Source organism: Cyrtonyx montezumae, unplaced genomic scaffold (genome assembly GCF_038088225.1).
Source record: "Cyrtonyx montezumae isolate F1298 unplaced genomic scaffold, pur_monq_1.0 scaffold_32, whole genome shotgun sequence".
Taxonomy (NCBI): domain Eukaryota; kingdom Metazoa; phylum Chordata; class Aves; order Galliformes; family Odontophoridae; genus Cyrtonyx; species Cyrtonyx montezumae.
The window spans coordinates 4335001-4360536 of record NW_027072037.1 but is presented as its reverse complement, the minus strand read 5'-3'; the positions used below and the strand labels follow the sequence as shown (position 1 = coordinate 4360536).

At 49.4% G+C, this 25536-nt stretch overlaps 1 protein-coding gene across 3 annotated transcripts in view; it reads left to right on the top strand.

Annotated features, from left to right (window-relative positions):
- The first annotated feature begins 5869 nt into the window (after nucleotides 1-5869).
- The window catches only part of LOC136053971 (mitogen-activated protein kinase kinase kinase 3-like), a 62713-nt gene continuing 43046 nt past the window's right edge, over nucleotides 5870-25536 (top strand). For all 3 annotated transcript variants that reach the window (XM_065744983.1, XM_065744984.1, XM_065744982.1), the window contains exons 1-2: nucleotides 5870-5939; nucleotides 20538-20617. In XM_065744983.1, the coding sequence (XP_065601055.1) occupies nucleotides 20614-20617 (4 nt within the window). In that variant the 5' untranslated portion in view covers nucleotides 5870-5939; nucleotides 20538-20613. The remainder of the gene's footprint in view (nucleotides 5940-20537; nucleotides 20618-25536) is intronic.

The window sequence follows — 25536 nt, the reverse complement described above, 5'->3', positions numbered from 1 at the left end:
TGCTGCAAAATGGATGTAACATCACTTCTACATCACACAGCGCATTCTGAGTGCTGCCTACCTTTGCATTAGAGACCCATCTCCAACGATGCTCAAAGAAGCACAGAATGTTCTAGACAATAACATTTAAGGAAGGCTACAATCAGATGCCTTAAAATACAGATCCAAATGTTACAGTCTGTTGGATTAAATCAATAGACATGAGGCCATTTCTGCCATGCAGGCCGTGATGAAAGGACGAGAACTGCAGCCTAGGAAGGTCCCGAGGCTTACCCAGCTCATCAGCACAACCGCACTACATCTGAGCACTTTCTGGGACAGAGGAAGGTGCTAAACTTCTGCCACGGAGGAGCAGCTGTGCTTCACAGCATTTTCCCCTTCACATCTCACTGGATAGAAGTTGCTCTGTGTTTTGTTGTAAGGTAGCAGTCGTTCAGCACGCAGTATTTCTGGGAATCACTTCTGCTGGGTAATCATCATTAGGAGGAGACGTCTTCATTAGCCACCTTGTATAGGCTTCACATCTATGGGAATTTCCTCTTGGAGATGAATCCTGTGGTCATCATAGTCCTGCAGCCACCTCCTCCTTCTCTGCAGAAAGAAAGATTCTTGTCTGGAGATGAGAAAAAACAATGTTGGCCAAGGAGATGAAGCGTCCGCCTGCAGGTTTAGTACGGGGAGCGTGGTCCTGATCCCACAGGTGACGCTGGCATCACTGTTCAGCTGAGAATGGCAGCTGAATGGAATCCAAAAAAAGAGCCAAGAAGAAAGCCTTTGTTTTTCCACTCCTCTCCAAATAATATTTAGTGTGGCCTCCACCAAATTATACCTAAAATAGCTTTTGCCCGTTGCTAGTTAGCTAGTAAGATCGGATCTACAAGCTGCATTAACTTGCCCCTATTGTACTGCTGCAGTTGGACTGTTGCCATCCTCCCCACATGGGTTTTCTACAGATCTGTATTTCAAAGTTATGGCTCTTGCAAAACTCTGCTGTGTGAGTTCAGACAAGCTGAAAAAAAAATTAGTCATGTTTCCTCTATTCCTGCTGCTTTACTAGGCTTCCTATTTGCAATCAAATTATTTTTAATTTTGACCGTGGTCTATTGTTTGCCAGGAAGATAATCATCTTATCTCGCTGCCGGGATATTTCTCTCTTTTCTCATGTAGTTTCAGATGGATTAAATAAATACCCCTTACACAAAGCACACCAAGTTGGGCAAAAGGGCATTTCATGATCACTGGTTGATGTGAGATTTAGGAAATGTCCCTTTTTTGGATGAAGTAAAAGATTGGAAGGACGGGGATGTGCTGTAAAGGCAGCTGCACTGTTGTTGTGCTAACTATATGCACACAGTTAATTGTCATCCATCTCAGAAAGCCTTCATGGAAACACGTGGGTCAGCTTAAAAGTGAGTGGGTGACACTGTCTTCACCCACCAGCGCCGATCAAAGGCCACAGATGACAACTGTCCAAGATTTTGGTAAGGGAAAGTTGTCTGAGTATTCCTGCAGGACTATTCTGCTCCTTCTTCCCTGGTGAAAGCTTTTTAGCTCCGTGCACAGAACTGGGGGCCCCCACCATGCCATCCATCCGATAGGAAGGCTTTCCACAGGATCATCCAGAGAAGCTCTCATCCCCCTCCATGAGTCCAGAGATGGTACCAGAGAGAAATGGCAGCAGGTCACTTCACTGCATTGTGGCTCCTGTTCTTGAGCTGTTGCAAGGGGAGGATAGATGCCCAGCAAGGCAATTGGACAGCCTGCCAGCTGAGAGCCAACCCAACACAAGGATCAGGCTCCTCTCAGATATTTCCAGTTTCTCCAGTAGCCCCATCCATGAAGGAACTGGGCTGTTAACACACAAATAACAATCACGCAGTGGAAAGCTGTATGGACAGCTCGTAACCCAACTGTTCTGTTTTGTGTTTTATAACCTTCACCCACATACCCTTTCCTAGTGCTGGATGCTGAGTGGTTTACCTCCAGCTTCCTAATTATCGAAGCGCTGCTGCTTGTATTTTACTGCAGATGAGGAAATGAGGACATATGGCTTTTGTGATAAGAGATTTATGCGAGCTGTCTGTACAGCAGTGCTGCAACTTTCTATACAAGTCCATTTATAAAACAAAACATGTGTAAACAGTCGGGTTTTTATTGTTTCTGTGATTTCTTCCCCCTCGTGACAGATGTAAAGGAAAAACTAGGTTTCCACTTGATGCATGCAGATAAGTTTATGGCTAATGGGATGGATCCCAGTTGCAGTAAATCAGTCCCCACTTCCCCTGATCTCTGTCAGCTACAATCCAGCTCCGTGTGGGTGGATGGGAAGAAATACAAAGGAATTCGGGCTCGATGGCTGCCCATACTCTATGCACTGATATGCCTGAAGCTGGAGCTTCTTTCATCTAGAATACAGTAAGAAATGCAAAATACTGTTTGAACTGGCAGCTAGAATCCCATGATTATAACAGGTGGCTTTGACTGCACTGCTGTAGACGGGTTACCTTTCAGATCAGGAGAGGGGTTAGAGAAATAAGGTCATATTTTCAGGGAGTCAAATCCTGCTGAAGACTACCAGGAGAAAAGAAAACATCCATACAACTTAATCTCACTGAAGTCACACCCAATTGGATGAATGAGGCATTAAAACCTGTGCCTTCTGGTTGATCCCTGGCTGCTGCATGCTGCCATCACACTCAGCCTTCAGGGTTTGGTTTTAACATCACATTTGTTTGCATGATTCAAGGCCAGGCTGGATGGGGCCCTGTACAACCTGATCTAGTGGGAGGAGTCCCTGCCCACCACAGGGGGTGGAACTGGACAGGCTTTAAAGTCCCGTCCAAACCAACCACGATTCTATGATGTGCAAACTCTCTTCTTTTGGTAGATGGACAAATACAGTGCTGCAGCTTATGGTCACAGTGAGAGCTGGGGGCTTGCCTTGCATCTAACCCCATCCCAGAGCAATTCTTTCTCCTCCCCAAGATAAGATGTTGCAGTATTCCCATATGGTCAAAAGTACATGAAGATTTGCCAAAGACTGCCAAAACTCTGCTCTTGGGTCTTAACAGTCAGCCCTCTCCTCCAGGATGAGGCCCACGGATTTTATTTTCAAGTGTAAAACTCACCTTTTCCTCCTAAAACACTGCTGTTGCTGCTGCCACCTACCTTTCACTCTGGAACAGAAGCTAGGAACATCCGTGCACCAAGTCTGGAAAGGAGCCCAAGGTCTGCTCAACCTGAAGGGATATAAACCCAAAACTGTGGGACCACCTGTATCCAGGGGTGAAACGTGGGGTGTGGGCAGGAGATGTCAGATGCTCTTTGTGGGAAATACTCTTGAGCCAAGGCAAATGATCTTCAGGCTGAGATACTCCTTTACAGTTTGCAAACTAAGTATAGGAATGATTTCACCCATCTCCAATGCACAGCCATTGCTATGGGAGAGAAGGCTGGACAGATGTCTCACAGCACTCAACGGCCTTATACTAGAGTTTAGGGCAGGAAGCAAGAAAGGATATTATATCAAACAGAAGGCACGGGAGAGCTTCAGGTTAGACAGAGCTTACTTAGTCACACAAGAATTGGGTCAGCGCTGGGGGATATGCGTTCACATCCTGCAGCAACCTTAGCACAGCCCAAAATAGCAGCACTTAGGTAAAAGCCAAGTGTCTTCCCCTTTTTCTCCCCACTGCAAACACCAGTGCTTACATCATTGAAGAAGGAACATAAACTGAACAGCCCAGGGCTCTGATTTGCAAAGTTCTTGGTCTGCAGATGAACTTTTTGGATCTCTCACTCGTACACATTGGTGGCATTGAGCTTTTATCTGCAGATATTTTTGGGATGCTGTAGTTTTGTATCCTTCATATCACCCTAACGTTTTTACCAGCAATGAAGAATCAGAGCACACATTCATATGTTTTCTGTGTGGCATGGCTTTGATCTCACCAACTGGCATGGCTTGGGATAGCATGCACCAAGATCTGTTTCCTGATGGCATTCTGAACACAGCTGTTCTGTTCTGGAAACAAAGGGAGAATGTGGCTGTACAGACACGAGGACACGAGGAATGCCATGCCCGCTGTCTTTAGGGACGCAGCACAGCTTCATGTCTTTTTATCTCTGCATACAGAGCCACTACAACTGTCTGCAACACATTCATTCTCCTGGTGCTCTCCACTGTGCACCCTTTACCACATTTCTGCTTCTCTCCACAAGCGTGCTGAGGGTTGCTAGAATGCATTTGCACCCGCACACGTGGAAGTGCATGCAGAGCCACGTGCCTCCATTCGTTCTCCTGGCAGGCTTCTCGAGTGCTTGAAGGAGCAACAGGAGGAGGCAGAATATGGGAGCAGGTTCTCAGCACACCCATCAGCAGAGAACTTTTCCACGGAAAAAGGCTTTGCACGCATGATGGTCGTTACATTGGGAACACCCTAGAACTGAAATCACTGTAGCATCATTCCTGGAGCATCAAACACATTTAGTAGAGAGAAGCTGCTTGGAAGGAGTTTTCTAACATAACTGGTGCTTGCTTAACTGATTTCCATTAAAACCAGGAGGTATTAAAGCTTAAAGCTCATTAAAGCTTGTCACTGAGTACCTTATATACTTCAAGCGCTGGAGCCCTGTGCCTGGTTCCCAAGGTAAACACATGTGATTTATTTCAGAAACGCATCTGCAGCGCAAGAATTCATTACACACATCCCCGATGGGCAGGAGCCAAAACATTTCCAACGTGCCAAGTTACCAGATTGTTACTAAGAGCTCTAAGAGTTACAGAGAAGGTGCAGAGGAAGGCAACCCCCTTCCCCACGCCAGGTGGCTTAGGATGGACTTATGCTGCTTCCCAAAGTGATGAGGCAAGCGGCAGTCAGGCTCCTTCCAGCAACAGCTCGGTCCCCCTGGATGCCTCCCCGTAAGCTGCACAAATATTCTGCGGAGGGAGAGGGAAAAGAGTGAAACCTATTCAATTACATCAAGATCACGACTGGCCGAGTAAAATCATTTATGGAGTGAGGGAACCCGGAGCGGTTTGGGCCGGAGCCATCTGCTGTTATTTGGTATACAGAATCGGTTTCTATGGATTTTATTAATAGGTCACGCGATCGTGTACGAGGATGTGAGATGTGAATCCCCCCAGAGGGGTCCGTGCTTGGGGCTCCCATTGCCTTTGCAGGCAGCGGCTCCAGCTTTCTGGCAGCCCTGAAACCCCGCGGGGAATGGCTGTGCCGTTAGGATTCCGCCCGCATTTCTCTCTCCCCACCAACATTTCAAGCTGCCTTTCCTCCTGTCCTCCTCTGCCACAAGTTTACTCAATGGGGAAACGGGGAAATAATCAGAAAAGTGCTCTCGCTTGCTTTCTCTGCTCTGCAAGCGCTCTCTTTCATGCTGCCCTGGCGCAGACCGCAGGCCTCGCCTGCATTGCCTTTGGGGTCCACGATGAGCGTTGGCCCTTATGGGCTGAATGTCCCTTTTAAGCCCCTTTGTCCTCCGCTCAGATGGATCCAAGGGGATGCACTGCACAAAGGCAGGCACCTGTGGGTCTCTGGGCACCCCAGAAGCTGCTCCACCTCCCCCAGGGGCTGCTCGGGAAGCTGGGGGCCGCTCTGTGACAACAGCGGGCACCCCAGAACCCGCTCCCCCACCCCCCACCCGCTCACCCCGCGCTCCGCACGGAGCCCTCAGCGGGGCCGCGCGTTGTGGCGCCCCCTGGCGGCGCGGCGCGGCGCGGCACAGCCCGGCGGGCGGGCACTGCGCTCGGAGCCGTTTCCCCATTGGCGGCCGCAGCTCCGCGCGTCATCGCTTCCTCCCGCTTTTGTGCACCGCCCCGCGTCCCGCAGCCGTCGCCGTGTCGGGTCCCGCCGAGCCGAGCTGAGGTGAACCGAGCCGAGCCCCCGCGCATGGCCCTCCGCCGGTAGCCGCTCTGCGGACGGGTGAGGCTCGCTCTTTGCGGGGACGGGCGGTGGGTGCGTGCAGCCGGGATGCGGGCTCGGTTTTCTTGGGCTCTTTCGTTTTGATTTTATTTATTTGAATCCCCGGCGGAGCCCCAGCGCCGGCACTGTGCCGTCCGCGTTGGTGCCCGGCGCCCGAAGTCGCGGAACCGGAGAAGAGTGCATAGATGCCTTTTCTCGCCCGGTCTGTGCCGCATGGGAAGCGGTTTTCCCCCTCTCCTGCTGTTTTATTTTCCCCTCCTCCCCGGTTCCCGTCGGTCTCTCGCACCGGGTTTGGCTGCTCCGTCCTTCGTGGCCGCGCTGGGGATGCTGAGAAGGGCCGGGTCGGACGTGGCCCTGGGCAGCCTGACGTGCTGGGTGGCATCCAGCCCACGGCACAGGGTTGGAACTGTGGGGTCTTCGAGGCCCCTTCCCACCCAAAGCATTCAGTACGTCGGTGATGCTTTGTAGGTCGGGGTCTGTGCGGAGTTTGGGGGTTCAGGAATCAAACGGTGCCGTCCTGAGCTGCTCACGTTGGAGCATCTGCTCCCATCGCTTGGACAGCTCTTACAATGAGAGGACTTGGAGGTTTCTTCTGCTGTTTGGTGCTCTGCTGCCCAGCTCTGCATCTCAGGAACGTTTCCCTGCCCGTCCAATTCCCCCATTGTAGACAGGGAGCAGGGCTGCCAGCTGGGACATACCTTCCCTCTCTGAACAGGTTTTGGTTTTTTGGTCGGTCACACTGCAAAGAGATGCAGTCTGGCTTTTCGTACAGGACAGAGCGTGCAAGCTGATGGACACAGCAGCAGCGAGCTGCCGGCTGCTGATGTGATGTGAGCGTGCAGCATGGACTTGCTTTATTTTCTGAGCTCAGCTGGTGGGAAGGGCCCGCTGGGGATGGCAGAGGTTGCAGCGGTGCTCGGTGCTGCACGGCTGTCCCTCCCGCTGCAGAGCTGCTGCTGGAGGGAAGTGAGTCAGGGAGGTGAGAGGGTCGTTAGCTCCAGTGGGAAAGGAATTAAAATGAAGAGATTCAGCCGCAGCTCAGCCAGCTCATCTGCTCCAAGGAAACATGGTTTCTCTGCGTTTCTGTGTATCCCCAGGTCCAGCACAGGAGGGGGCTGCGTGTCCCTGGGGGCAGCAGAGCCCTTGGTTCCTGCAGTGCCAGCTGCAGGCCATGGGTCCTGGGCTCGGTCCTTCCCACTCCCCTCTGCACATACCCCAGCCACGTGCAGCGTGCACAGCAATGTGCAGAATGTCAGCTGTGCACCGGGGAGATGGAAAATCCATTATAGGGCCATAAGAAGGGGAATATGGAATTTTACTTTCTCTTCCCCCCTTGGAGCCCTCAGGCACTCCTCAGTCTTCGCAGAAGAGCTATAAATGGCCCAGTGATCCCTAACCTGGCAGAATCACCCAGAATCCCCAGGCTGTATTTATTTTCCCATTTGAGCTCTGTGAGACGAAGTGGGCGATCGGGTGTTTTCCGGGAACCCTTCCAGGAAAGCATCCAGGAGCGGTGTGTCTCCAGCAGGGCTCCCTCTGTTCTGCCCCTGCTGCTCTCTGCACATTCCTTCTAGGCATATTTTCTGCCTTTGTCAGGTGGGATGCAGGGATGCTTTGTGCCTTCTGGGTTGCACCCGACCGTGCTGCCTCTGTGCAATGTATGGGCTCCAGGTTGGCATCTGCCACGCTGCTTTTGTCCAGGAGAGATGAGTGCTTTTCTTTTCCATCTGTGAAGGGATGCGTGAGCCGGTGTGCACGTGGTCGTGTTGGCATTTTGGTTTGTTTTCAGTCCGTGCTCACACTTCTGATCCAGTCTGGCCAAGCAGTCTTCTCATTAGTCACTGAGATCACTGAAATGACAGCTGGTGTCCAACCCGACCGACGTCCCGTCTCATCTTTAATAATAAGAAACAGAATCCTCAAATCATGAAGGTTGGAAAAGACCTCAGAGATCATCAAGTCCAACCATCAGCCCACCCCAACCGCTGACCACGTCCCTCAGTGCCACATCTCCACAGTGCTGGAGCACCTCCAGGGACGCTGACCCCACTGCCTCCCTGGGCAGCTGTGCCACTGCATCACCACTCTTTCTGAGAAGAAATTTTTCCTAATATCTGACCTGAAGTCACTGCCTTCTGCTGCAAAGCCATGGGGGAATGATCTCCTGCAGGAGCTGGACTGCTCAGGAAGGCAGGACAAGAGTGATGAGCTTTCTCTGTGCCACGGTGCTGGGAGCTGTGCTGTCCCATAATGGTGACATGGGGAGGAATTCAGTCCCTCGGTGCTGCAGAGGATGGGGGTGAAGCATTTGGCCAGGTGGGATGCAAGGGCTCGGGATTGAGCTTTGTGTCTTCTCTGTGGTTGGGGACAGGGTGTGCTGCTGGGTGTCATCACAGCACTGGTTCCGGGTGTTTCCAAAGCACTGGGGGAGTCTCAGAAGGCTGAGAGTTGGATGTGGACTGGCTGAGACTTGCAGGAGTCAGAGAAGAGGAGGATTCGGCTCCAAAATGCCTTCCCCAAACACTTTTTCCTTGGAAAATCCTAATATCAATATTAGTGGAGACCAAGTGGCTCTACATCTCACACAGAACCTCTCTTCTCCCAAGTTAAAACTCACACTGGCTATCATTTAATCAACATTTTGGCAGAAGCTCCCCTGGTTTCATGCTCCCCGCTCTGCAAAACGATCCAGGAAGACGAGCCACCGCCGCACCGAAACCCGGGCAGGAGCTGAGCTGGAGCTTGGCTCTGCGCCGGAGGAACAGCACGGGACAAAGTCCGGGCAGCGACGTGCATGGGCCAGGTCCTGGAAGGAGCTGCTCACTGCGTGGGATGCTGTGCAAACAGTGTGTGCTGGCCGGGCCCTCGGATGGCCTCAGTGCTCAGGTTGTGATTAATCACCACTCCTGCACTATTAGGGCCATCCTGGAGCATTGGGGTTTGTCAGGTCCATTGGAAGGGTTGGGTTTTTGTTTTCTTTTGTGCTTCTGGAGCCTTGCAGAGATCTCTAAAAGACTTTGGAAGTTTTGCACGTAGCAATTGTGAGTCGAGCATCAGGTGCTGGGCAAAGGCTGCAAGTTCTGCAGTGCCATGCTGAATGTGGAGGGCTGGAGGAAGGCACGCTGCTTTTGGGGTGTCTGCTTGTGTATGGGAGTCTGCCCTGTTGAGTACAGAGGGTTATGTGGTTAATTGCTTGCTGTGACACTACAGCTGAGGCACAGAGATCCCGCAGAGGGGTATTGGGGATGGGGGTGGTGGGCACATCCTTCCTGCTAACTGCTGTCATCTCCAGTCCAGGTTGAAAGGTTGAGGCATCCCCCATGTGGAGCAGGAGCTGTGCTGAAGAAGGCTTGGCTGGGAAAACTGCTTAGGGATGAGGTGCAGGGTGAGGTCTTGCAGCTGATGGTCAAAGTGAACTGATTGGAATAGGCGTGTGGACAGCAACTCTGTTTTAAATGCTCTTTTCCTGCTGTCCTCTAACCCGAGAGTGCCCTCGGGGGGACTGTCCCTTTTCTACCTGCTGGGTCATCACAAAGGCTGGCTGATAATGTTATCTCTGTGGGTGATGCTGGTGGGCTGACAGCTCTGCTTGATGTCTGAAGAGAGGATGTCGGTGTGGAGATGTGTGGCTGGAAGGAGGAGTGGGCTGGGACGGTGCAGCGAAGCGGTCTGGCATCCTGCAGGCAATGGTTGTGTGGTGCTCAGAGCTCCTTGCTGGTGTAACAGAGTAGCCAGAGTCATTAGAGAAGTATGCAAAATATTTCAGTTAGTTATTTCTATTTGGAGGGTGCTGGTGGCAAATAAGAGATAAACAGAGTCTCTATTGGGCTGTGCTTGGTTTGTTGTGTCGCTGGTTTTATTGGAGGGTTCAAGGTCCAGCTCTGAATTGCTGCTGTGTGGGTTCAGCCCAGCATCAGGGTGCACTGGAGCTCAGTTGTGCTCTTAATGAGGAGATGGGCGGATGGGGAAGCGAGGGGAAGGGCTTCTTTAAAATGCTGGGTCGTTGTTTTCCATCACTGCCTTCCCCAACCTCCTGAGCTCCCGTGGTTGGATGGATGTGCTGTCTGTCCTCTGTCCTATGAGCAGATTCTTGCAGTGCATTGGAAGCTTCCCCACCCGTCACGGGTGGATGCCTGTGTGTGACAGCAGCACTTCTGCATGCTCTGGGATGCTGCCTTGAGTCGTGGGTGGCTCTGATGGATGGGCAGCTGTGTTGTTTTCTGCATGCCCTGAGGATGGTCTCTGCCTGCACACCAGCTTGGCTTCACCTCCTTGGCTGAAGTGACCTCAAAGGGTTTGAGGAACGATGCCTGCCCTTCCCTGTGCTTGTTTGGATTGGGGGTGGGGATGGGATGCTTGGCTTGCTGGGGCTCTCCCCTGAGTGCTGAGATGTTGAAGATACAGACAATATGTGTGTCATTCACTGTGCTACCTGGCTGGTGATTCAAGAAGAAGAGAAAATACTTAATCATCGCAATATTTCAACGTGTTCACATCCAGCATTACTGGTGTGACTTAATAACGTGGTGCAAGCCCGCTCGGCTCCGGGATGGGGCTGCCTGGGGAGAGGGTGATTTATGCTCGTGAGCTGTGTCTCAGAAGGCAAGCTCAAACAATCAGCTTTTGCTATCAGTGTACGTGCTGGAGTTTGTATCTGTCTTCATCTCTCAAGGGAAAGCTGGGAACGAGCTCGTTGCCATCTTGGTCTGTGTCCATGAGCATCACCGAGGGCTTTGAGTGGTGCCCTTGCAGCATCCTGCCTTAACCAGAGAGTACAGTGGGGAAATTATATACCTGATAAGCATGTAAAAAGACAGCTACTCCCTTTGCAGGGCTTGGGAAAAAATGCCTGTATGTCTGCTGCATGGGTCTTGAGGTGTCGGCAGGCGCAGCTCTGTTCTTCTTAACTGCATGTTGGCATCCTTCTGCAGTTCTTGAGAAAGGAGAAGAGGAAACTGTTTGGTTAGAGACTGAGGCAGGCTGAAGGATGCCTTTCCTGCATCTGTGTGCATGAAAGCACACATGTATGTGTGCTGTGCTGTCCCTAGTTGGAAGGGGTCCCTTGGAGGGGGGTGAAGCAACCTGTGCTGCTTGCTGCAGTGTTGGCTGGTGGGCAGCAGGTTGGCTGCGTGCTCTTTCTTGTGACACCCCCCTATCCCCTCCATTTGTAGTTTGGGATGAGGACCGCAGGACCTGTCAGCTAAATCCTGTGTGTGACGTGTCCTATAAAACAAGGCAGCCGTGCTGTGGGGCTGTGTTTGGGGCAGCTCCTGACATCATCCATCAAGAAGCAGTCTGCTCTCTGACTTACTGCTGGAAGCGTGTGCTCGTGGATGGATGAGCAGTTGCTTACCTAGCATTACCAAAGCAACGACTTGTTGCTTTCCATGACTCATGAAAATGCACTGTAGGTTCTCTTAAGAATGGCTGAGATCATTTTTCTGGCCGGGGCCAAGGATCTGGTTTCCTTAGCAAATAGCAGTGAAGGTGGAGGGAGGGGGATTTCCAGACTCGTTTCTTTGTACGTGGGAGCTGGATTTTTGAGCTTTCTTAATGAAATACTCATTTCATTCGAAAAGAAGGGAAAAAAAAAAAAAGAAAAAAGACCTCTAACTTCCACATCTGTTTGGCTTTTGTGGCATGTCCTGTTTTGTTGTGTTTTTCCTCACGAAGGGGAAAGGTACTAATAACACCGCAGAGCTGCACGCTGTATTTTTCCGCTTCAGCAGGCGTAGAAACACGGGCAGTATTTTTCTTCTCGTGCAGATCATAGAACCATTGGAGTTGGAATGGACCATGAGAGCTCATCCAGACCGACTGCCCTGCGATGAACGGGGGCACGTACAGCTCCATCAGAGCCCCGTCTGGCCTGACCTTGGCTGGTAGCAGGATGTGTTTTAGAGTTTGGACAATCTTATGGGGGTTTATATATTTCTATTAAAAATAATTATCATTATTTGAGTTGCTTTCTGGTTTTGGCTGCCCGCTCTGACATGAGTGGCACCCACACCTCTTGAGAGCCATGTGGTGCAAGATGAGCATCAGCCGGAGGGTAATGGGAGCTGTGGGATAACACGAGGTCTCCAGGTGCTTGGTGACCTCTGTGCCCAGCTTGCAGTATCCCCTGCACACCTTTCAGGGGGAGCAGCCATACCTTTGCACCTCGGAGCATGCAGAGAGGAGAATGGATCCCCTGGGGCTGCACAGGGGCAGCACATCTGTCCTGGGAACAGCGGGAACGCAGCAGCGGTGTCACTGCAGCGGTGTCACTGCCTGGCTGAAAGCCAGGCCTCGGGGGGAACAATGTGACTGAACAGGTTTGTGCTCACTTCCTTGTAACCTCAAAGGTGAGGTAATACAGACGCTCACAGGGGGTTGTTCTCCTCCTGCTTCTCCTGGCTGTGCATCTCGTTGAGCTCGCTTTGGGCACAGAGGGCAAAGAGCACTGCTTTTATCAAAAGCATCGCCATTACCTCCCTTCCCACAGCACAGAGCACAGCACACCCCAGGTGGGAGCCTTCTAGATCGCAGTGATTTTTTCTTCCTACCCAGAAAAGGAAATAGCTGTCATCCACAGCCTTCTGTGCTCAGTGCTTGCGGATATTCAGATGCAGGGACAAAGTTCATGACTTCACGCCATGATTAGCTGCAGCCCACATGCCTGTAACGTGGCAGCACTGAGCCCAGCAGGGCTGCAGCAGCACAGTATGGGCTCCATAAGGTCTAAAAAAGGCTTTTCCAGCAGGGCTAGTCCTCGTTCCCAGGTGGGTTATTGCTGTGCAGGGCAAGACCTGTAGAGCTGGTGGTTGTAGTGAGTGGAGGATGCCGGCTGACGAGCTGGTGCTGCTGGGCTGCCAGGGCTTTGAGCTTCTGGATGCTGGAGAAAAGAGGTAGAAGCAAGATTTGGTGAGCTGTCCTGCTACGTTTTATCAACAGTTGTGCCTTCATATTGCCCGCCAGTGGGTAGGGTTCTTCTGACTAGAGAGGTGCATCAGAGGGCTTTGTGGTTTCTGGGAAAGTGGTGCTCTGAACGCTGTGCTTTCTCATCTGTAACTTACAGGTGGGGGTGTTGAAGCCCACCCAGGTTGAGTCATTCCCCCCAGTGTAAGGTTTCCAGGGTGTAACACTGGGGAAAGAGTCCTAGGTCCCATTCCTTCCTACAAAAAAGAAAGAATTACGTTGAAAATAGCGAGCTTACATTATTTTTTTTTTTCTTTTAGTTTACACATTTCAGACTTCATGACTTACCTTTCTTTCTTCAGCTTTGGCATCTGCAAGTACTTCTTTTTAACCGAAAATAAGGAAGTGTGGATTCTGATGTAATCATGTGATTCCAGGAAACTGGCTACTAATGAAAAACACCAAATGGTGTGAGAATCTGCCGTGCTCAGGGTCAGCCCGTGGCCCAGCATCTGAACTGGAAACCGAAACAGAACTTTCTACTTTCAGCCCTCTTTCCAGTGCTGTGACCACTGAACGTTGCTTCACCATCCATTGACGCCCATCCAGTCGCAAGAGGAGATGTAGGTTGCGTGGCTCCTCAAACCCTTTGGTTCCTCGTATTTTCCCCTTCTCTGTGCTGGGCAGGATCGTGCTTGAGTGCTCAGAGAAGCGCAGGTTCTCCATTAATACTGAAAGGAGGTGCTAGCCCTGCTTGTGGCTGCTGGGAGAGAAATTAATGAACTGGCTTGAGTGCCTTAGAGCTCACTGAAGCTGAAAGACCGGCACGTGCAAGTCCTCCTTGGCTTAATTCTCCTTGGGCAAGTCCTACGAGTGTGAAGTAACAGCAGGAAGGGAGACGTCTTCGGAGGGCAACGCTGTGGGCGAGTGAAACCAGCACGTTTCTTCACACCATGGGAGATATTTATTCTGTGACTAAGCATAAAAGTTGAGAGATGGAAAAGGTCCTATGAGATCATATCGTCCACCTCCCTGCTGGTGTGCGTTTTTTTTTTTCCCTGGGGTGTATTTATTACCAGGCTGTCCTGCAGATGGGACTCATTTACTCGAGGTACTGTGGAGCAGGTGTGGGATTCTGTGCACACGTGACTCTGCTTGCACGTGCACGAGTTGCTTGCAGCAGGAGGATTTTATGGCAAACTGGCCAGCAGCTCTAGACTCAACATTCTTTGCGTGCCTCGAGCTTTCCCACTGACTTGCTGCAGCTCGGTTTGTGCAGCAAGTCAGCCCGTCTGTTTTGGAGCGTTCTAGGGATAAGCTAATTTTGCTTGATGTTTATGATGGAGTAGGTGGTTTGAAAACTAATAAGAACAGGGAAAAAAAAAATAGAATCTTTTTTGGTAAGGAGAGGTCAGCCAGCTAGACATCTGCACAGCTGGCCCGGGCTCTGCTTGCCGTGATCTATGACGGCGACGCGTGAAGGCTCCCGGAGGAGGCATCGCAAAGGTGCAGGTGGAAATGCTATTGCTATGACAAACAGATCTGTGCTGGAGTTTCAGACCACAGCTTTGGGACCATCAGCACTGCTTCGTTTATTACGACGTGTAACCATAGCACAGCCTCATGCATACGCACTTCTGCTTTTTTTTTTGTTTTGTTTCACACACCCCGGTTTCATTTGTGGCTGAGAGCTCTTAGCAACTCACAAATTGCTGTGTGTTGGATAGAAAGGGACAGATTCTGTCCTTAAGTAATTTGGGGAAGATTTGGAGCGTATGCTGAACGTAGGTGGAGGTTTGGAGCAGAAATTTCTTATCAAGGCGCATGCTGCCTTGCTGTGTTGGGATTGTGTTGGCTTTTGCATCTAGGATACCTGTCTGCTTTCAGGAGAGTCTCCTGGTCAACAGTGAAGTGAGATCAACATTTGGGATTGGAAACCAGGTCTGTTGTGTGACACAGGTGAGCAGCCAAGCTTGCTTCACCGCTGGTGAGAAGTTCTTGCTGGAGGTGGCCCCGTGTTGGGCCCCTGGGGCTGTGTGTTGGCCCTGTGGTGAGTTTCCCAACACCACGATGCGTTTCCTATAGGTGCTGTGGGACATCGCTTGCTGGATCATTGGCTCTGCTGAATCAGGAGAAGCTTTCCCCTAAATCCAAGGAGGGTAGGGGCTGGGTGTTTCACAGCATGCACCATGTCCCTGGCACTGATGGTCTTTTTCTTGGCACGTTGCGTGGAAGTGACAGTATCGCGGATGACGTTTACCAGGAAAATTTCCAACACTTGTAAATGAGCCCTGAGATGTGCTTCACCTCCCTTCCTCCAGCAGATGTCTTCTGGGGGGGGGAACTTAGAGCAGGGCACAGCACGTGCGGGGAGAAAGCCTGCCTTACTATTATTTGATTTAGAGAAATCTTGCTCTAAAGATGTAAGAAGCGACTGCACATGCTGTCTGGACACCACCTCCCCTCATCAATTAGCAGCATTAAGTACTCAGCAGGGAAAGTTAATTAGAAAAACGAGGTCTTTCCATCAGTATAGCCTGGTTTCCATTGAAGCTGAGGAACTGGAAAGGCTTCTGTATTTTGTTTTGATATGCGGGCATATGTTCCTTTCCATCCTGGAAATTAATTCTGTCTGTCTGAAACAGGGCTGTGGGAATCGATATTGAGTTGCTCGGTGTTTCTCAGAGCTCTCTTCGAAGACTGTGTCCCTGCTGTGCCTAATAAATGACCTGGTTTGGGAGCAGCTCAACAACTGCTGCTCTGACAGTCTTCATTTGAAGGTGTTGCTTGGTGCCCTGGCAGTCCAGGGTTGGTCCTTGGTCTCTGCAGCGGATGGGATCCTCTCTTCTGAAATGGATCACAGAACAATTTGAGTTGCAAGGGACTGATGCATATGCTCTATGTAACGTTACGTTGCTTGGTTCCTGCCCTGTCCATGGCTCATGTTGTATCATGTGTAGGCAGTCACACACACGAAGGCAAGCACACTCGAGTTCATGTGATACCGTAGGTCAAGAGGACAAGGAGAATGAAACTTATGTGAAAGCTGACCCACGTGTTCCTGTTTCGTAATCTCACCACCACCCCACCAATGTGCACAGACCGGCAGCTTGTGGAGACAGCAGTGTCCCTGGGCTGTGCAGGAGTGCATTCCTTTCACCCAAAAACACAGCATGCATTTTAATCTCCCCTTGCCACTGAGCTCTTGCTGAGCTTGGCTTCCCCCGGCCTCATCTCCATTCAGAATTGCGCAACAGAAGTGGTGTAAGCAAGAAAATAATCACAGAGTAATAGAGCATCAGGAGTGGGAAGGGATCCACAAGGATCAGCGAGTCCAACACCTGGCTCCGCACAAGGCCACCCAAAAAACAAACCGTATATCTGAGAGAGATGGCCAAGCCCTGGAGCTGTGAGAAGGGTTGTGGGGTGACTCTCTGGGGCTGATCCTCGGGGCCTGGTCTCCCCATGTGCCATAGGGCTTCTGCTTCTGGCTGATGGGAAGTCTGCAATGAGCAGGTAGCTGCTGAGGGAGCAGAAAGCAGTCAGTAAGTCTGTAGGCCTCGGCTTCTGTGTCCGTCAGAAGAAAACATTTGTCTCAAGACTGATGGTTTTCTGGGGACATACTTCATCTGAAAGCGTTTTGCATCTCTTATTTCTGTTTTGTTTGTCTTCCCCGGGGAGGTAGTAACCTCACTTCTTCATATTGGACGTTATTGATTGAATTTATCCCTGAAGTCTTCAGGCGTTTAAGCAGAAATACTACAAATAATGTCTACAAAAACTTCTAGGAGAAATGCTCGTGCTTTTCTGTGTCAGCTTTCATCTTGTATGCACAGAGATGCGCTTTCCCCCGTGATGCCTTCCCCTGGGGGGTAAGCTCATTGAAATCAAAGAGGATTTCTGTTGGTGTAGCTTGTATCAGGTTTTGTCTCTGAAGCCATCCAAGGATGTGATTTTACCCTGGATCAGAGGAAATGATGCATGACTGCTCTTCTGAATGCAAGCAAACCATCAGCATCAACAGAGGGGGTTTGTCTGTTTGTGTTCTTGTCATGAACATGTACATTTATGCAAAATACACTAGCCCTGACTTGATGGAGCTTTGTTGTCTGCTTTTTTGTTGTTGTTATGGGGTTTTTTTGCTGATGGAGGAATCCTTTTGAAGAACACTTGTGGTTGTTCCCTTGTCTTACAGTTTTCTGGCAGCCTGTGATCTCTGTGCAAAATCAACCCTTTTTTTTAATATACCAGTATAAGTTACTGATCATTCCACTGGATTCAGTAAAAGGATTATTACAGGAAAGGGGAAAAATGAAACCGACTCAGAAGAGCTTACGGGAACATGTTGGATGTGTTATTTCATTTACAAAATCACTTGCAGGAAGAGGAGGAGTTGATAGGGGAGAGATTTGAAAATCCTAGTGACTCTTTTAAATGGCTGTCGGGGATGTTAACAGCTATCTGCCATGCAGGTTTTAAAGCTTGTGCTCTATACCAGCTGGATGGCTCAGGACATATTTCTTGAATGCAGCTGCACTGGTTTGGTCACTTATGACAAAAGGGATCCTCCATTTTGCACGATGGCTCTCAGCAATGCACAGAGCATCCCCTCTCTCAGCAACGTTCTGTTGTGCAAGAGAGTTTTAGGCAGTTTTGAGTTGCTGTGCTCCAAAGTGAGGAGAAAAACCCTTGGTTGATGCATGCTCATATTGAATTCCCTGTTGGCTTTCATGCAATGTCTTTCCCAGAATGATGAGTTCCTCCTGATGTGAGCTGTGGGCATATACACATCCTTGCTTTGCAGCTCAATGAATGCATGCTTAGGAAAGATATTTCTCCTCCTCTTTCATGCAGTCTGTCCCTTCAGGTACCTACGAGATAAACCTGCAAGCCTGGCTCTTGTTACATACATTTGCAGAAAGTCCATCCCTGTTGCATGCTCATAAACGTAGAACTGTAGGTTTGAATAGCTTCTTTCTGACCACACCACTGTGTTGTGTGGTTTGGATGAGCAGAAGATGCCATACGAGTGGGACATGTCTCAAATGTCCCCAAGATCTAACAATTCTTGTTAATCTAGTGCCTAATATAGGGGCTGGCAGCCCTGTCCACAGCGGGGGGCTGGATCCAGGTGATCTCTGAGATCCCTTCCAACCCAAGCCATTCTATGACTGTGATAATCCAAGGCAATCTGTGATATTTCAACCACTCCTTGCATTTGAATTCCTCTTGGCCAAGCCTGCAGGCTGTTTGACCAAGCAGTCCACGTGCCTACGTTTGTATTCTCTCAACTAAAACAATCTCATTTGCTTTGCTGTTGTTTTTAATGCTACCCCAGCCACGGCCTCTGAAGCTTTTTGAAAATAACATTTACAATAATATTTTTAACTGTTCCGTAGTATACAAAACTCCAGAGCCCTGGCAGGACTCCCGGAAACTTGCTGAAAGTTAATGTGGTCAACTCTTAAAAAGGAGAGAGATTTTTTCCGCTTGACTCTTGCTTGTTAAACGCTCTGAGCCCAACATGTTGTTCCCTGCTGCTTGAAAAAAACAAGGAAAGTCCCAATTTTAGCAGTGCTAGTTGGAATAGCTCTCCAGCCGGGCCACGTTTCAGGAGCAACTGTGGCTTATTATTATTGTTTGATGGTGATGTGTCTGTACACCTTCAAACCAACATGTGAAGTGGTGCTCAGGTTGGGATCAGTTGGTGCTGCTCCCCTGGGAACCTCACATATAGGTCTCATATGGATACTCATGCTCTGCACCCATGCAGCTGTGATGATGTTGAGCCACTTCAGCTGTAGAAATGAATTCAGCTCAATCAAATCAAAGCTGCTTTTATTCCATATCACAGAATCGCAGGGGTTGGAAGGGACCTCGAGAGACCATTGAGCACAGCCCCCTTGTCAAAGCAGGTCCCCTACGATGGGTTGTGCAGGTAGGCATCCAGATGGGCCTCGAGTATCTCCACAGAAGCATGCTCCACAACCTCTCCAGATGAGAGCATCTGTGTCGGGGCTTCCTCTGGCAGTTTCCCAAGCGGACTGGAGCAGCACAAGTCTCTTGTGTGCACGACTCACATGTGGAACGTGAGCTGCATTGCCCCAGCGTCGCTGGGAGCTGATGCTTTGCTGATGGCAGGATCATAGAGTGCCTTGGGCTTGAAGGGATCTTGAGGACGTTGGGTTGAAAGGGACTATCTAGTTCCAGCCCCCTGCTGTAGGCTGCTTGCTACCTACCAGATCAAGCTACCCAGGGCCCCATCCAGTCCAGCCTTCAGCATCTGGAGGTCAGAGACCTTGGTGGGAGGAGAAGAGGGATGCTGCTTCCAGGTGCTGTGGAGCAGAAAAAGGCTTTTTCCTTTCCCCTCGCTTCCCTGTCTCCTAAAGGAGATAATAATAAAAAAAAAAAGGCAGAATTTACACTAGAAGCAGGAATGTGTCCTTCTGTAACAGGAAGCTGCTGGTATGTATTTTTGGGAAGCCACGGAAATCAACAGTGTTCGCAGCCCAGTGTGAAGGCTGCCTGTCCTCAGGGTTTAGGAGACCCACGGCGACAGAAAACTGTTTTATCTCATGTACCTGGGAGATTTCCTGCGCTGTGAGCTGCTCACTGTGCTGGCTAGGGCAGCCACGATGGAGAAGAGCCCTCAGCTCAGCCCATGGGGAGGTCACCTGCCTTTGCAGGGTTTGCTTGTGTGGTTTCTGTAGGTGCTTTTGTGACTAGGTGTGGATTGAAAAGATCTGCAAGTTCTCCAAAAAGCCATTAGAAAAGTCTGTCCGTGACACTGATGGCTGAATTAACCTGTGCAGGCTTAGGAATGTAGGGTTAAGTCCAGGCTATCTGCACATGGCCCCTGGAGCAAACTCTGAGCGTGGCTCAATTGCTGGAAGTGTTGCATCAATTTTGGAAGCAGAAGCAGTGAGGATTTGAGCTGTTTCCTGCTCTTGTTACCATCAGCCGGAGTTGTTACACTGATTTTTGGTGGGTTTCTGTTCCCTCCGTCCGCTTTGGCGCGGACCAACCTCCTCAAGATAAGATTTGAAACCCATCTGAGCCCATTAGTGACATCCTTGTCTTGAAAATGGGCAGAGCAGAGCTCGCTGCTGAGCAGTGCTGTCTCAGGGGGGAGCTGCAGCAGCGAAAGGAGCAGTGCTCTCTGTGGCACTCACTTCTCCGCCTTCACCACTGTCTTATCGCTTTCCCTTCCTGCTTGTCTCTCTCAAAATAGGTTGGATAAATATCCTCCTGCTTGCCAGCACTGAGGCACCACATTTGCAGAAATCCCTTTCGATCCTCACTTGCAGCCATTCCTTCAGAGTGAACTTCTCACGTTTGTTGTTTGCTGGTTGTGCCTTCGTTCAGTCTGAAATGAGTTTTTTCCACTGGTGTAAGTGGGAGCTGGTGTCCTCTTACACAAGGAGACTTGCAGCAGAAGTATAAGCTCGTTACTGCAAGATTAATTATATATGTGTGTATATATATGTAGGAAAAGGTATCGGGTTTGTAGTGTACAGAGCACATAACCTTCGGGCTGTGTAAGGGGAAGTGGACTCCTGGTCTCAATCCCATGCTCCTCCTTCCTCCAGACCAAGGGTTGGTGGGAAGTGCTGTGTCAAAGTGGTTGTGTTCAATCTCTATCCCAGTTTTACCATGTCACAATTCATCTGTAAACTCTGTGTGTGTTTGTTGTTACAGGGTGGATGCTTGAGAGTGGAGGATAAGGTTCAAGTGTCTGGGACCGGTGGAATGGAGGCCTGATGTAGATGGAAAGATGGGTAAGAACTGAATTCCTCTGAAACATTTAATTCTCTGCAGCCCACTGATTTGGTTGGGGTTACTACTCATGACAGAGTGGGAGACATTGCCAAAATGGCCTGGTTGAATATCACAGAATGTTTTAACTTTATTTTTGCTTTCCAACGGTGCTGAAATGGGACAGATTCTCTTCTTACCACCAGTGTGGTCAGGGGGTTATATTTGAGGTGGAGCCTCTTGCTAAATCTGCCTTGTATTCTCAGCAGGGCACCTTTGCTCCCTGTATATCTCCTCCCAGGGAAGCTTCATTCAAGTATTGGTGGATGGTTGGACTGGATATGTTGGAGGTCTTTTCCAGCCTTGGTGATTCTGTGATTCAGCTTCAGATGGAGCCTCGGGATAGTGCTTTTCAGGACTGTGATCTGGATTTGTGTGCACCTTCCTGTGGTGCTGAGGGAGACTTATTCCTTTAGATGGGGAATGTTTACGGCTCTGGAGAAACAGTGATTCTGCATCATCACAGTTGACAAAGGAAATTTGTTTGGATAGACATCGGGACCGTTTGGAAGTGCTGAACTGTTTCTGTTTTAGCACATGAGTAATTAGATTGGTGGTAATGACCCATACTAGCAGGTAATGAGTGCAAGGGCCCCAGCTCCTTTGGCTTCTTATGCTGTTGGCCATCCAGCTTCATCATGTTACTCTTACTCTTCCCAATCCTAGGAATTAATTGCAGCTCAGATGGCTGTGCTGGTGACATATACCTTACTGAGAGCTGCATGCTGCTGGTTTTGGGATTCAGCTAGAATTTTGTGCATTCGTCAGCATGCCAAAGCAATATTGACCTCAAAGCTACTTCCAAAGTCATCACTACACCATTTTGCCAGTAGTCCTAGCAATTGTAGGGATTTCTGCTCAGCTTCTTTAGTTTTGCTGAAAAGAGAGCTTGGATGGCTTCCTGACCCATTGGCCCAAGGAAGGAGAAAGCAGAGATCTCAGAGGAATTTTGATGTTGGTTGGCACTTCGCTTCTATGTTTGAGTACTTTACACATGTTCATCCAAAATGTTTTAGGTTGGATTGAAATGGTGGGGAGAGAAGGGGGAAGAAAGAGATGGGGGACGATCCCAGGAGATTTAGCACTTGTCCCTGGTGCTGCAGACCTGGTGGAAGAGTGAGGCAGAGTTTGGTGGTGGTTTCTGTTTAAGGAAAGGAAAATGTGAAGCCACAGCTAAACTGTTTGTCCCCCTTATGGAGAAAGGAGAACAGGAGTTTCTCCCTCATCCTGCCCTTACCTTCATGTATTCAATTTGTTGGTTTTTTTGTTTGTTTTCTTGTTGTAACTCTATTAAACTGGAAGAGAGATTTGGGGGTGAAAGAACTCATCTAAAGCCAAGTAAAAAATGAAAAAAAAAAAAAGAAGGGAAGAGAAAGTCCAGAGCTGGTTCTTCAGTTTAAAGAATGACAAATTTCACTTTAAAATCCCTGCTGAAAAACCCCAGAACTTTTTAAGAGAAATTTTCATTTTGAAGATGAAAGCCACTCCTATTCAATGCAGTTTGATTTCAGAAAGAAGGAAAGTTGAGCCTTGCTCCCAGGACTGGTAGGAAAGGAGTTGTTACCTCCAGTCCAGTTTTTAGCAAACAGTCACTTTGGTGACGTTTGTGGAGAACACGGCTGATGTGAAATGCTCATCTGCCTTCAAACTATCACCTGTAAGTGTGTGTTGGGTTCACAGGGAGAGCAGCAGCGCTGTGAAGAGAGCACCCATTCCCAGGACAGAGTGATTTGCTTTAGGGAGGTCAGCCCGAGTCCTGTGTAGATTTGCAATTCTGCTTACAGAAATAATGCATGGATGGAAGGTGCTGTGCCTGTCCCCTCCCCGATGTCGCTGCTTGGAGCACTGGAGCTCGCTGCTAACACCCCACCCCTTACACGTGTGCTTGTTTCCCCTATGTATTGAGTTGTGGGAACTTTTTCAAGGGACGAGCAGAGAATTTGCAGTTGTTTCATTGATTCCCTTCTGGTGAACCACAGAGATGGTGTGCTGGATGAGCTGATCTCTGAAGGTCCCTTCCAGGCCTGCCTTTCTTCTCAGGGTCCTATTTATAGCCTGCTTGGTGTCCTGGAGTTCAGCGTGGCACCGTTCCTGGACACGTTCTAGGGAGGCTGTGTGATTTTGCACAGAGACCACAAGAGGGGAAGTGGGGACTTGTGGCATCTCTGTGGGCAGCACCTCTGACATAGCAGCCAGCACCAGAGCTCAGCACTGCACACAGGTTGCTCTGCTCTTGCAGGAGCAACACAGCATGCCTGTGTGTGCCAGCTTAGGGCTAGCCCAGGGGTCCTTGGTCTTTGTGCAGGACAGGACACGGGGAAGAGGAAAGGATGCAGCCTAAGAGCTTGGGACAGAATTACTCTAGTTATTCTTCGTGCTTTGGTGTTGGAGTGATCACTTGGGCTCTTGTTCAGTCTTGCCCTGGGGCAGATATGTAACTGTTGTATTTATTTCTATGAAAAAGTAGGTTGGTTGGAAAAGACAGAGCGTGGGTCCAAGGCAGACATCTTCATGGAGTCTGACCCCCCTCACTGGACGCTGACTGATCCTCCAAAATAGTGCAGTATCCTGCACTTGGATCCTGCAATTCCTGCTGGTTGGAGGAGTAATGAAGTTGTTTTTAACATGATTGTTGAGTTGCCACGTGCCTCTTATGTTGATTTCCTCAACCTCAATGATGGGAGAAAATCAGAGTGGAGAACACGCGTCCTCATGTCTCTCCTCTCACTCCTGGCACAGAGCAATCCCTCCAGCTCACACAGTCCATTTCCATCTGCCACCCCTCAGTGGGTTCATGGCCTCTTTACCATTCAATCAGAGTTTGGCTGGGAACCAATGAGTGCATATGACACTTCCAGAGACGTCCACGTTCCCAGTGGTGTGTGCCCTGGAGCCCATTTCAGGTCATGTCAGTCACCTTGGGCACCTGGAGAGTACAGGTTCAGCCCCATGCTGCTGTAATGGGGATGTTGCAGCTATTGCTGCAGCAGCAACAGATGAGGAGTTCACAGGCACAGGGCTGTGACTCTGAGCACTGGAAGTAGTTGAGCTGGGACAGAGAAAGAGGTCTTTTATGAGCCTGCAAATAACCTTCAAAAGTAGCAGAGGCAGTCAGGGGAAATAACTTGCCAACCATGTTTCTTACTGGGTAAATATTTTCTTCCTTTCAAGTGTGCTCAGGAGATGCACGCGTTGTGGGGAGAGTAATATCTTTTATTAGACCAAACTGATAGAGGTGGAAAAAAACAGGCTGGCTTTTAGGTACATAAGCCCTTCTTCAGAAGCAGCAGAATTTAAGCAAAGCTGGAAAAACTGGCCTAGGTTCTGTTTAATTACATTAATTCCTTACATGAAAAGGTAACTAGTGTCTTTGGAGCAAAGGGTCAGCAAAAAAGCTGTGACAGGCAGCTGTGCATGGAGGGGGAGCGACCTTTGAAGGACGTTTGAAGTGGCGAGGAGCTTTGCAGGCAGATGCTAAGGGAGAAAATGCATCATGCCATAAAACCAGACAGCTCCTGAATTTTCTTTTTTTTACTCTCAGTGGAACTGTGGGCTTAAAAGAGTTACTTAAAATGTGATTGCTTTTGTTCTTGTAACATTTAAGTCCTTGCTTGCGTGTCTCCTGGAAGCCTCATGAGACCAATCTGCGATAACGAATGAGAGTCAGCTGGTTTGTCCAAGAGGCAGAGATTTCGTGTGGTTTATCTTGAAGCAGCTCTGTGCTTTCACAGGAAGGCCCTGCATCTTGCTGCTGTATTCCTGACCCTGCACTCTTCCTGAGGGCTGCAGCTGGGAGCCGCCCAGTGCAGGAGTCATGGCTAGGAAGCATTCGGCAGCTGGGGCGGTCAAGGTTGGGTTAAGTTTCACTTTGGTAAATGCTTGCTCTTTGGCTGACAGAGATAAGCTTATTTAATCTTTGCTGTGCTTTGGATTGCTTTATGGGCTTTGATAACAAGCTGGTCACTAACTGGGTCCCATGTGAGGGCTTTCGTCCTGTCCATGCTACCTGTGCAGTCAAGGTGCTTAACATGCAAAGTTTGCTCCCTGTAGCACCACTAAAGCTCTTTGTTTTCCCTGGGGAAACTGAGAGGGCAGTTGGAGTTCTTCATTACCTCACATAATGTACCTAAAATGCATTACAATGTCTTTGTTTTGTCTTTGTTTATTGGCTGTTTTGCTGCTCTGTGATGGCTCTTGTCTATGTGTTGAGAGTCCAAACACTAAACACTACATCAGAGGTGTTTGATCATTTGTGCTGATGGGTATTGTGCAGGCTGGTTGGATTCTGTGGTTGTGGTGATCAGAATCAGTGATACGTGTGATATACAGTTGTATTAATAACCACTTAAAATGGTAACTAGTGTAGCTCTGTTAAACAGATTCCTGCCTTTCCCCTAGGCCCGTTCCTGACTGCTAACATAGAATCATAGGATTGGGTTGGAAATGACCCCTAAAGGCCATATGGTCCAACCCCTCTGCAGTGAACAGGGACACCTATGGCCAGCTCAGGTGCTCAGAGCCCTGTCCAGCCTGACCTTGGGTGTCTCCAACATCTGTCCCCTTTTGCAAGGAAATGTAAAAGGAAGAGGTTTTGATCCAAATAGGTTCTCTGATCTGTTGGCTGTGCAATATGGGTCACCTGAGGGATGGCTTATGAAGGGGAATAGGATGCAGGAACTACCAAAATGGATTTTACCCCTGAAAAGAGGATCTGAGATAGTATGGCAGTGCCTTAACCTATAGATGTCTTATTGTGCATTTTACACCAGTTATGTCTTGTATGGAGAGCAAGTGTGTGTCAGGTAGAATGTTGATGACAGTCAATACTGATCATATTATGTAGCTTATCCTAACTGAGGAATGATGGTGCTAAAGGTGTTTT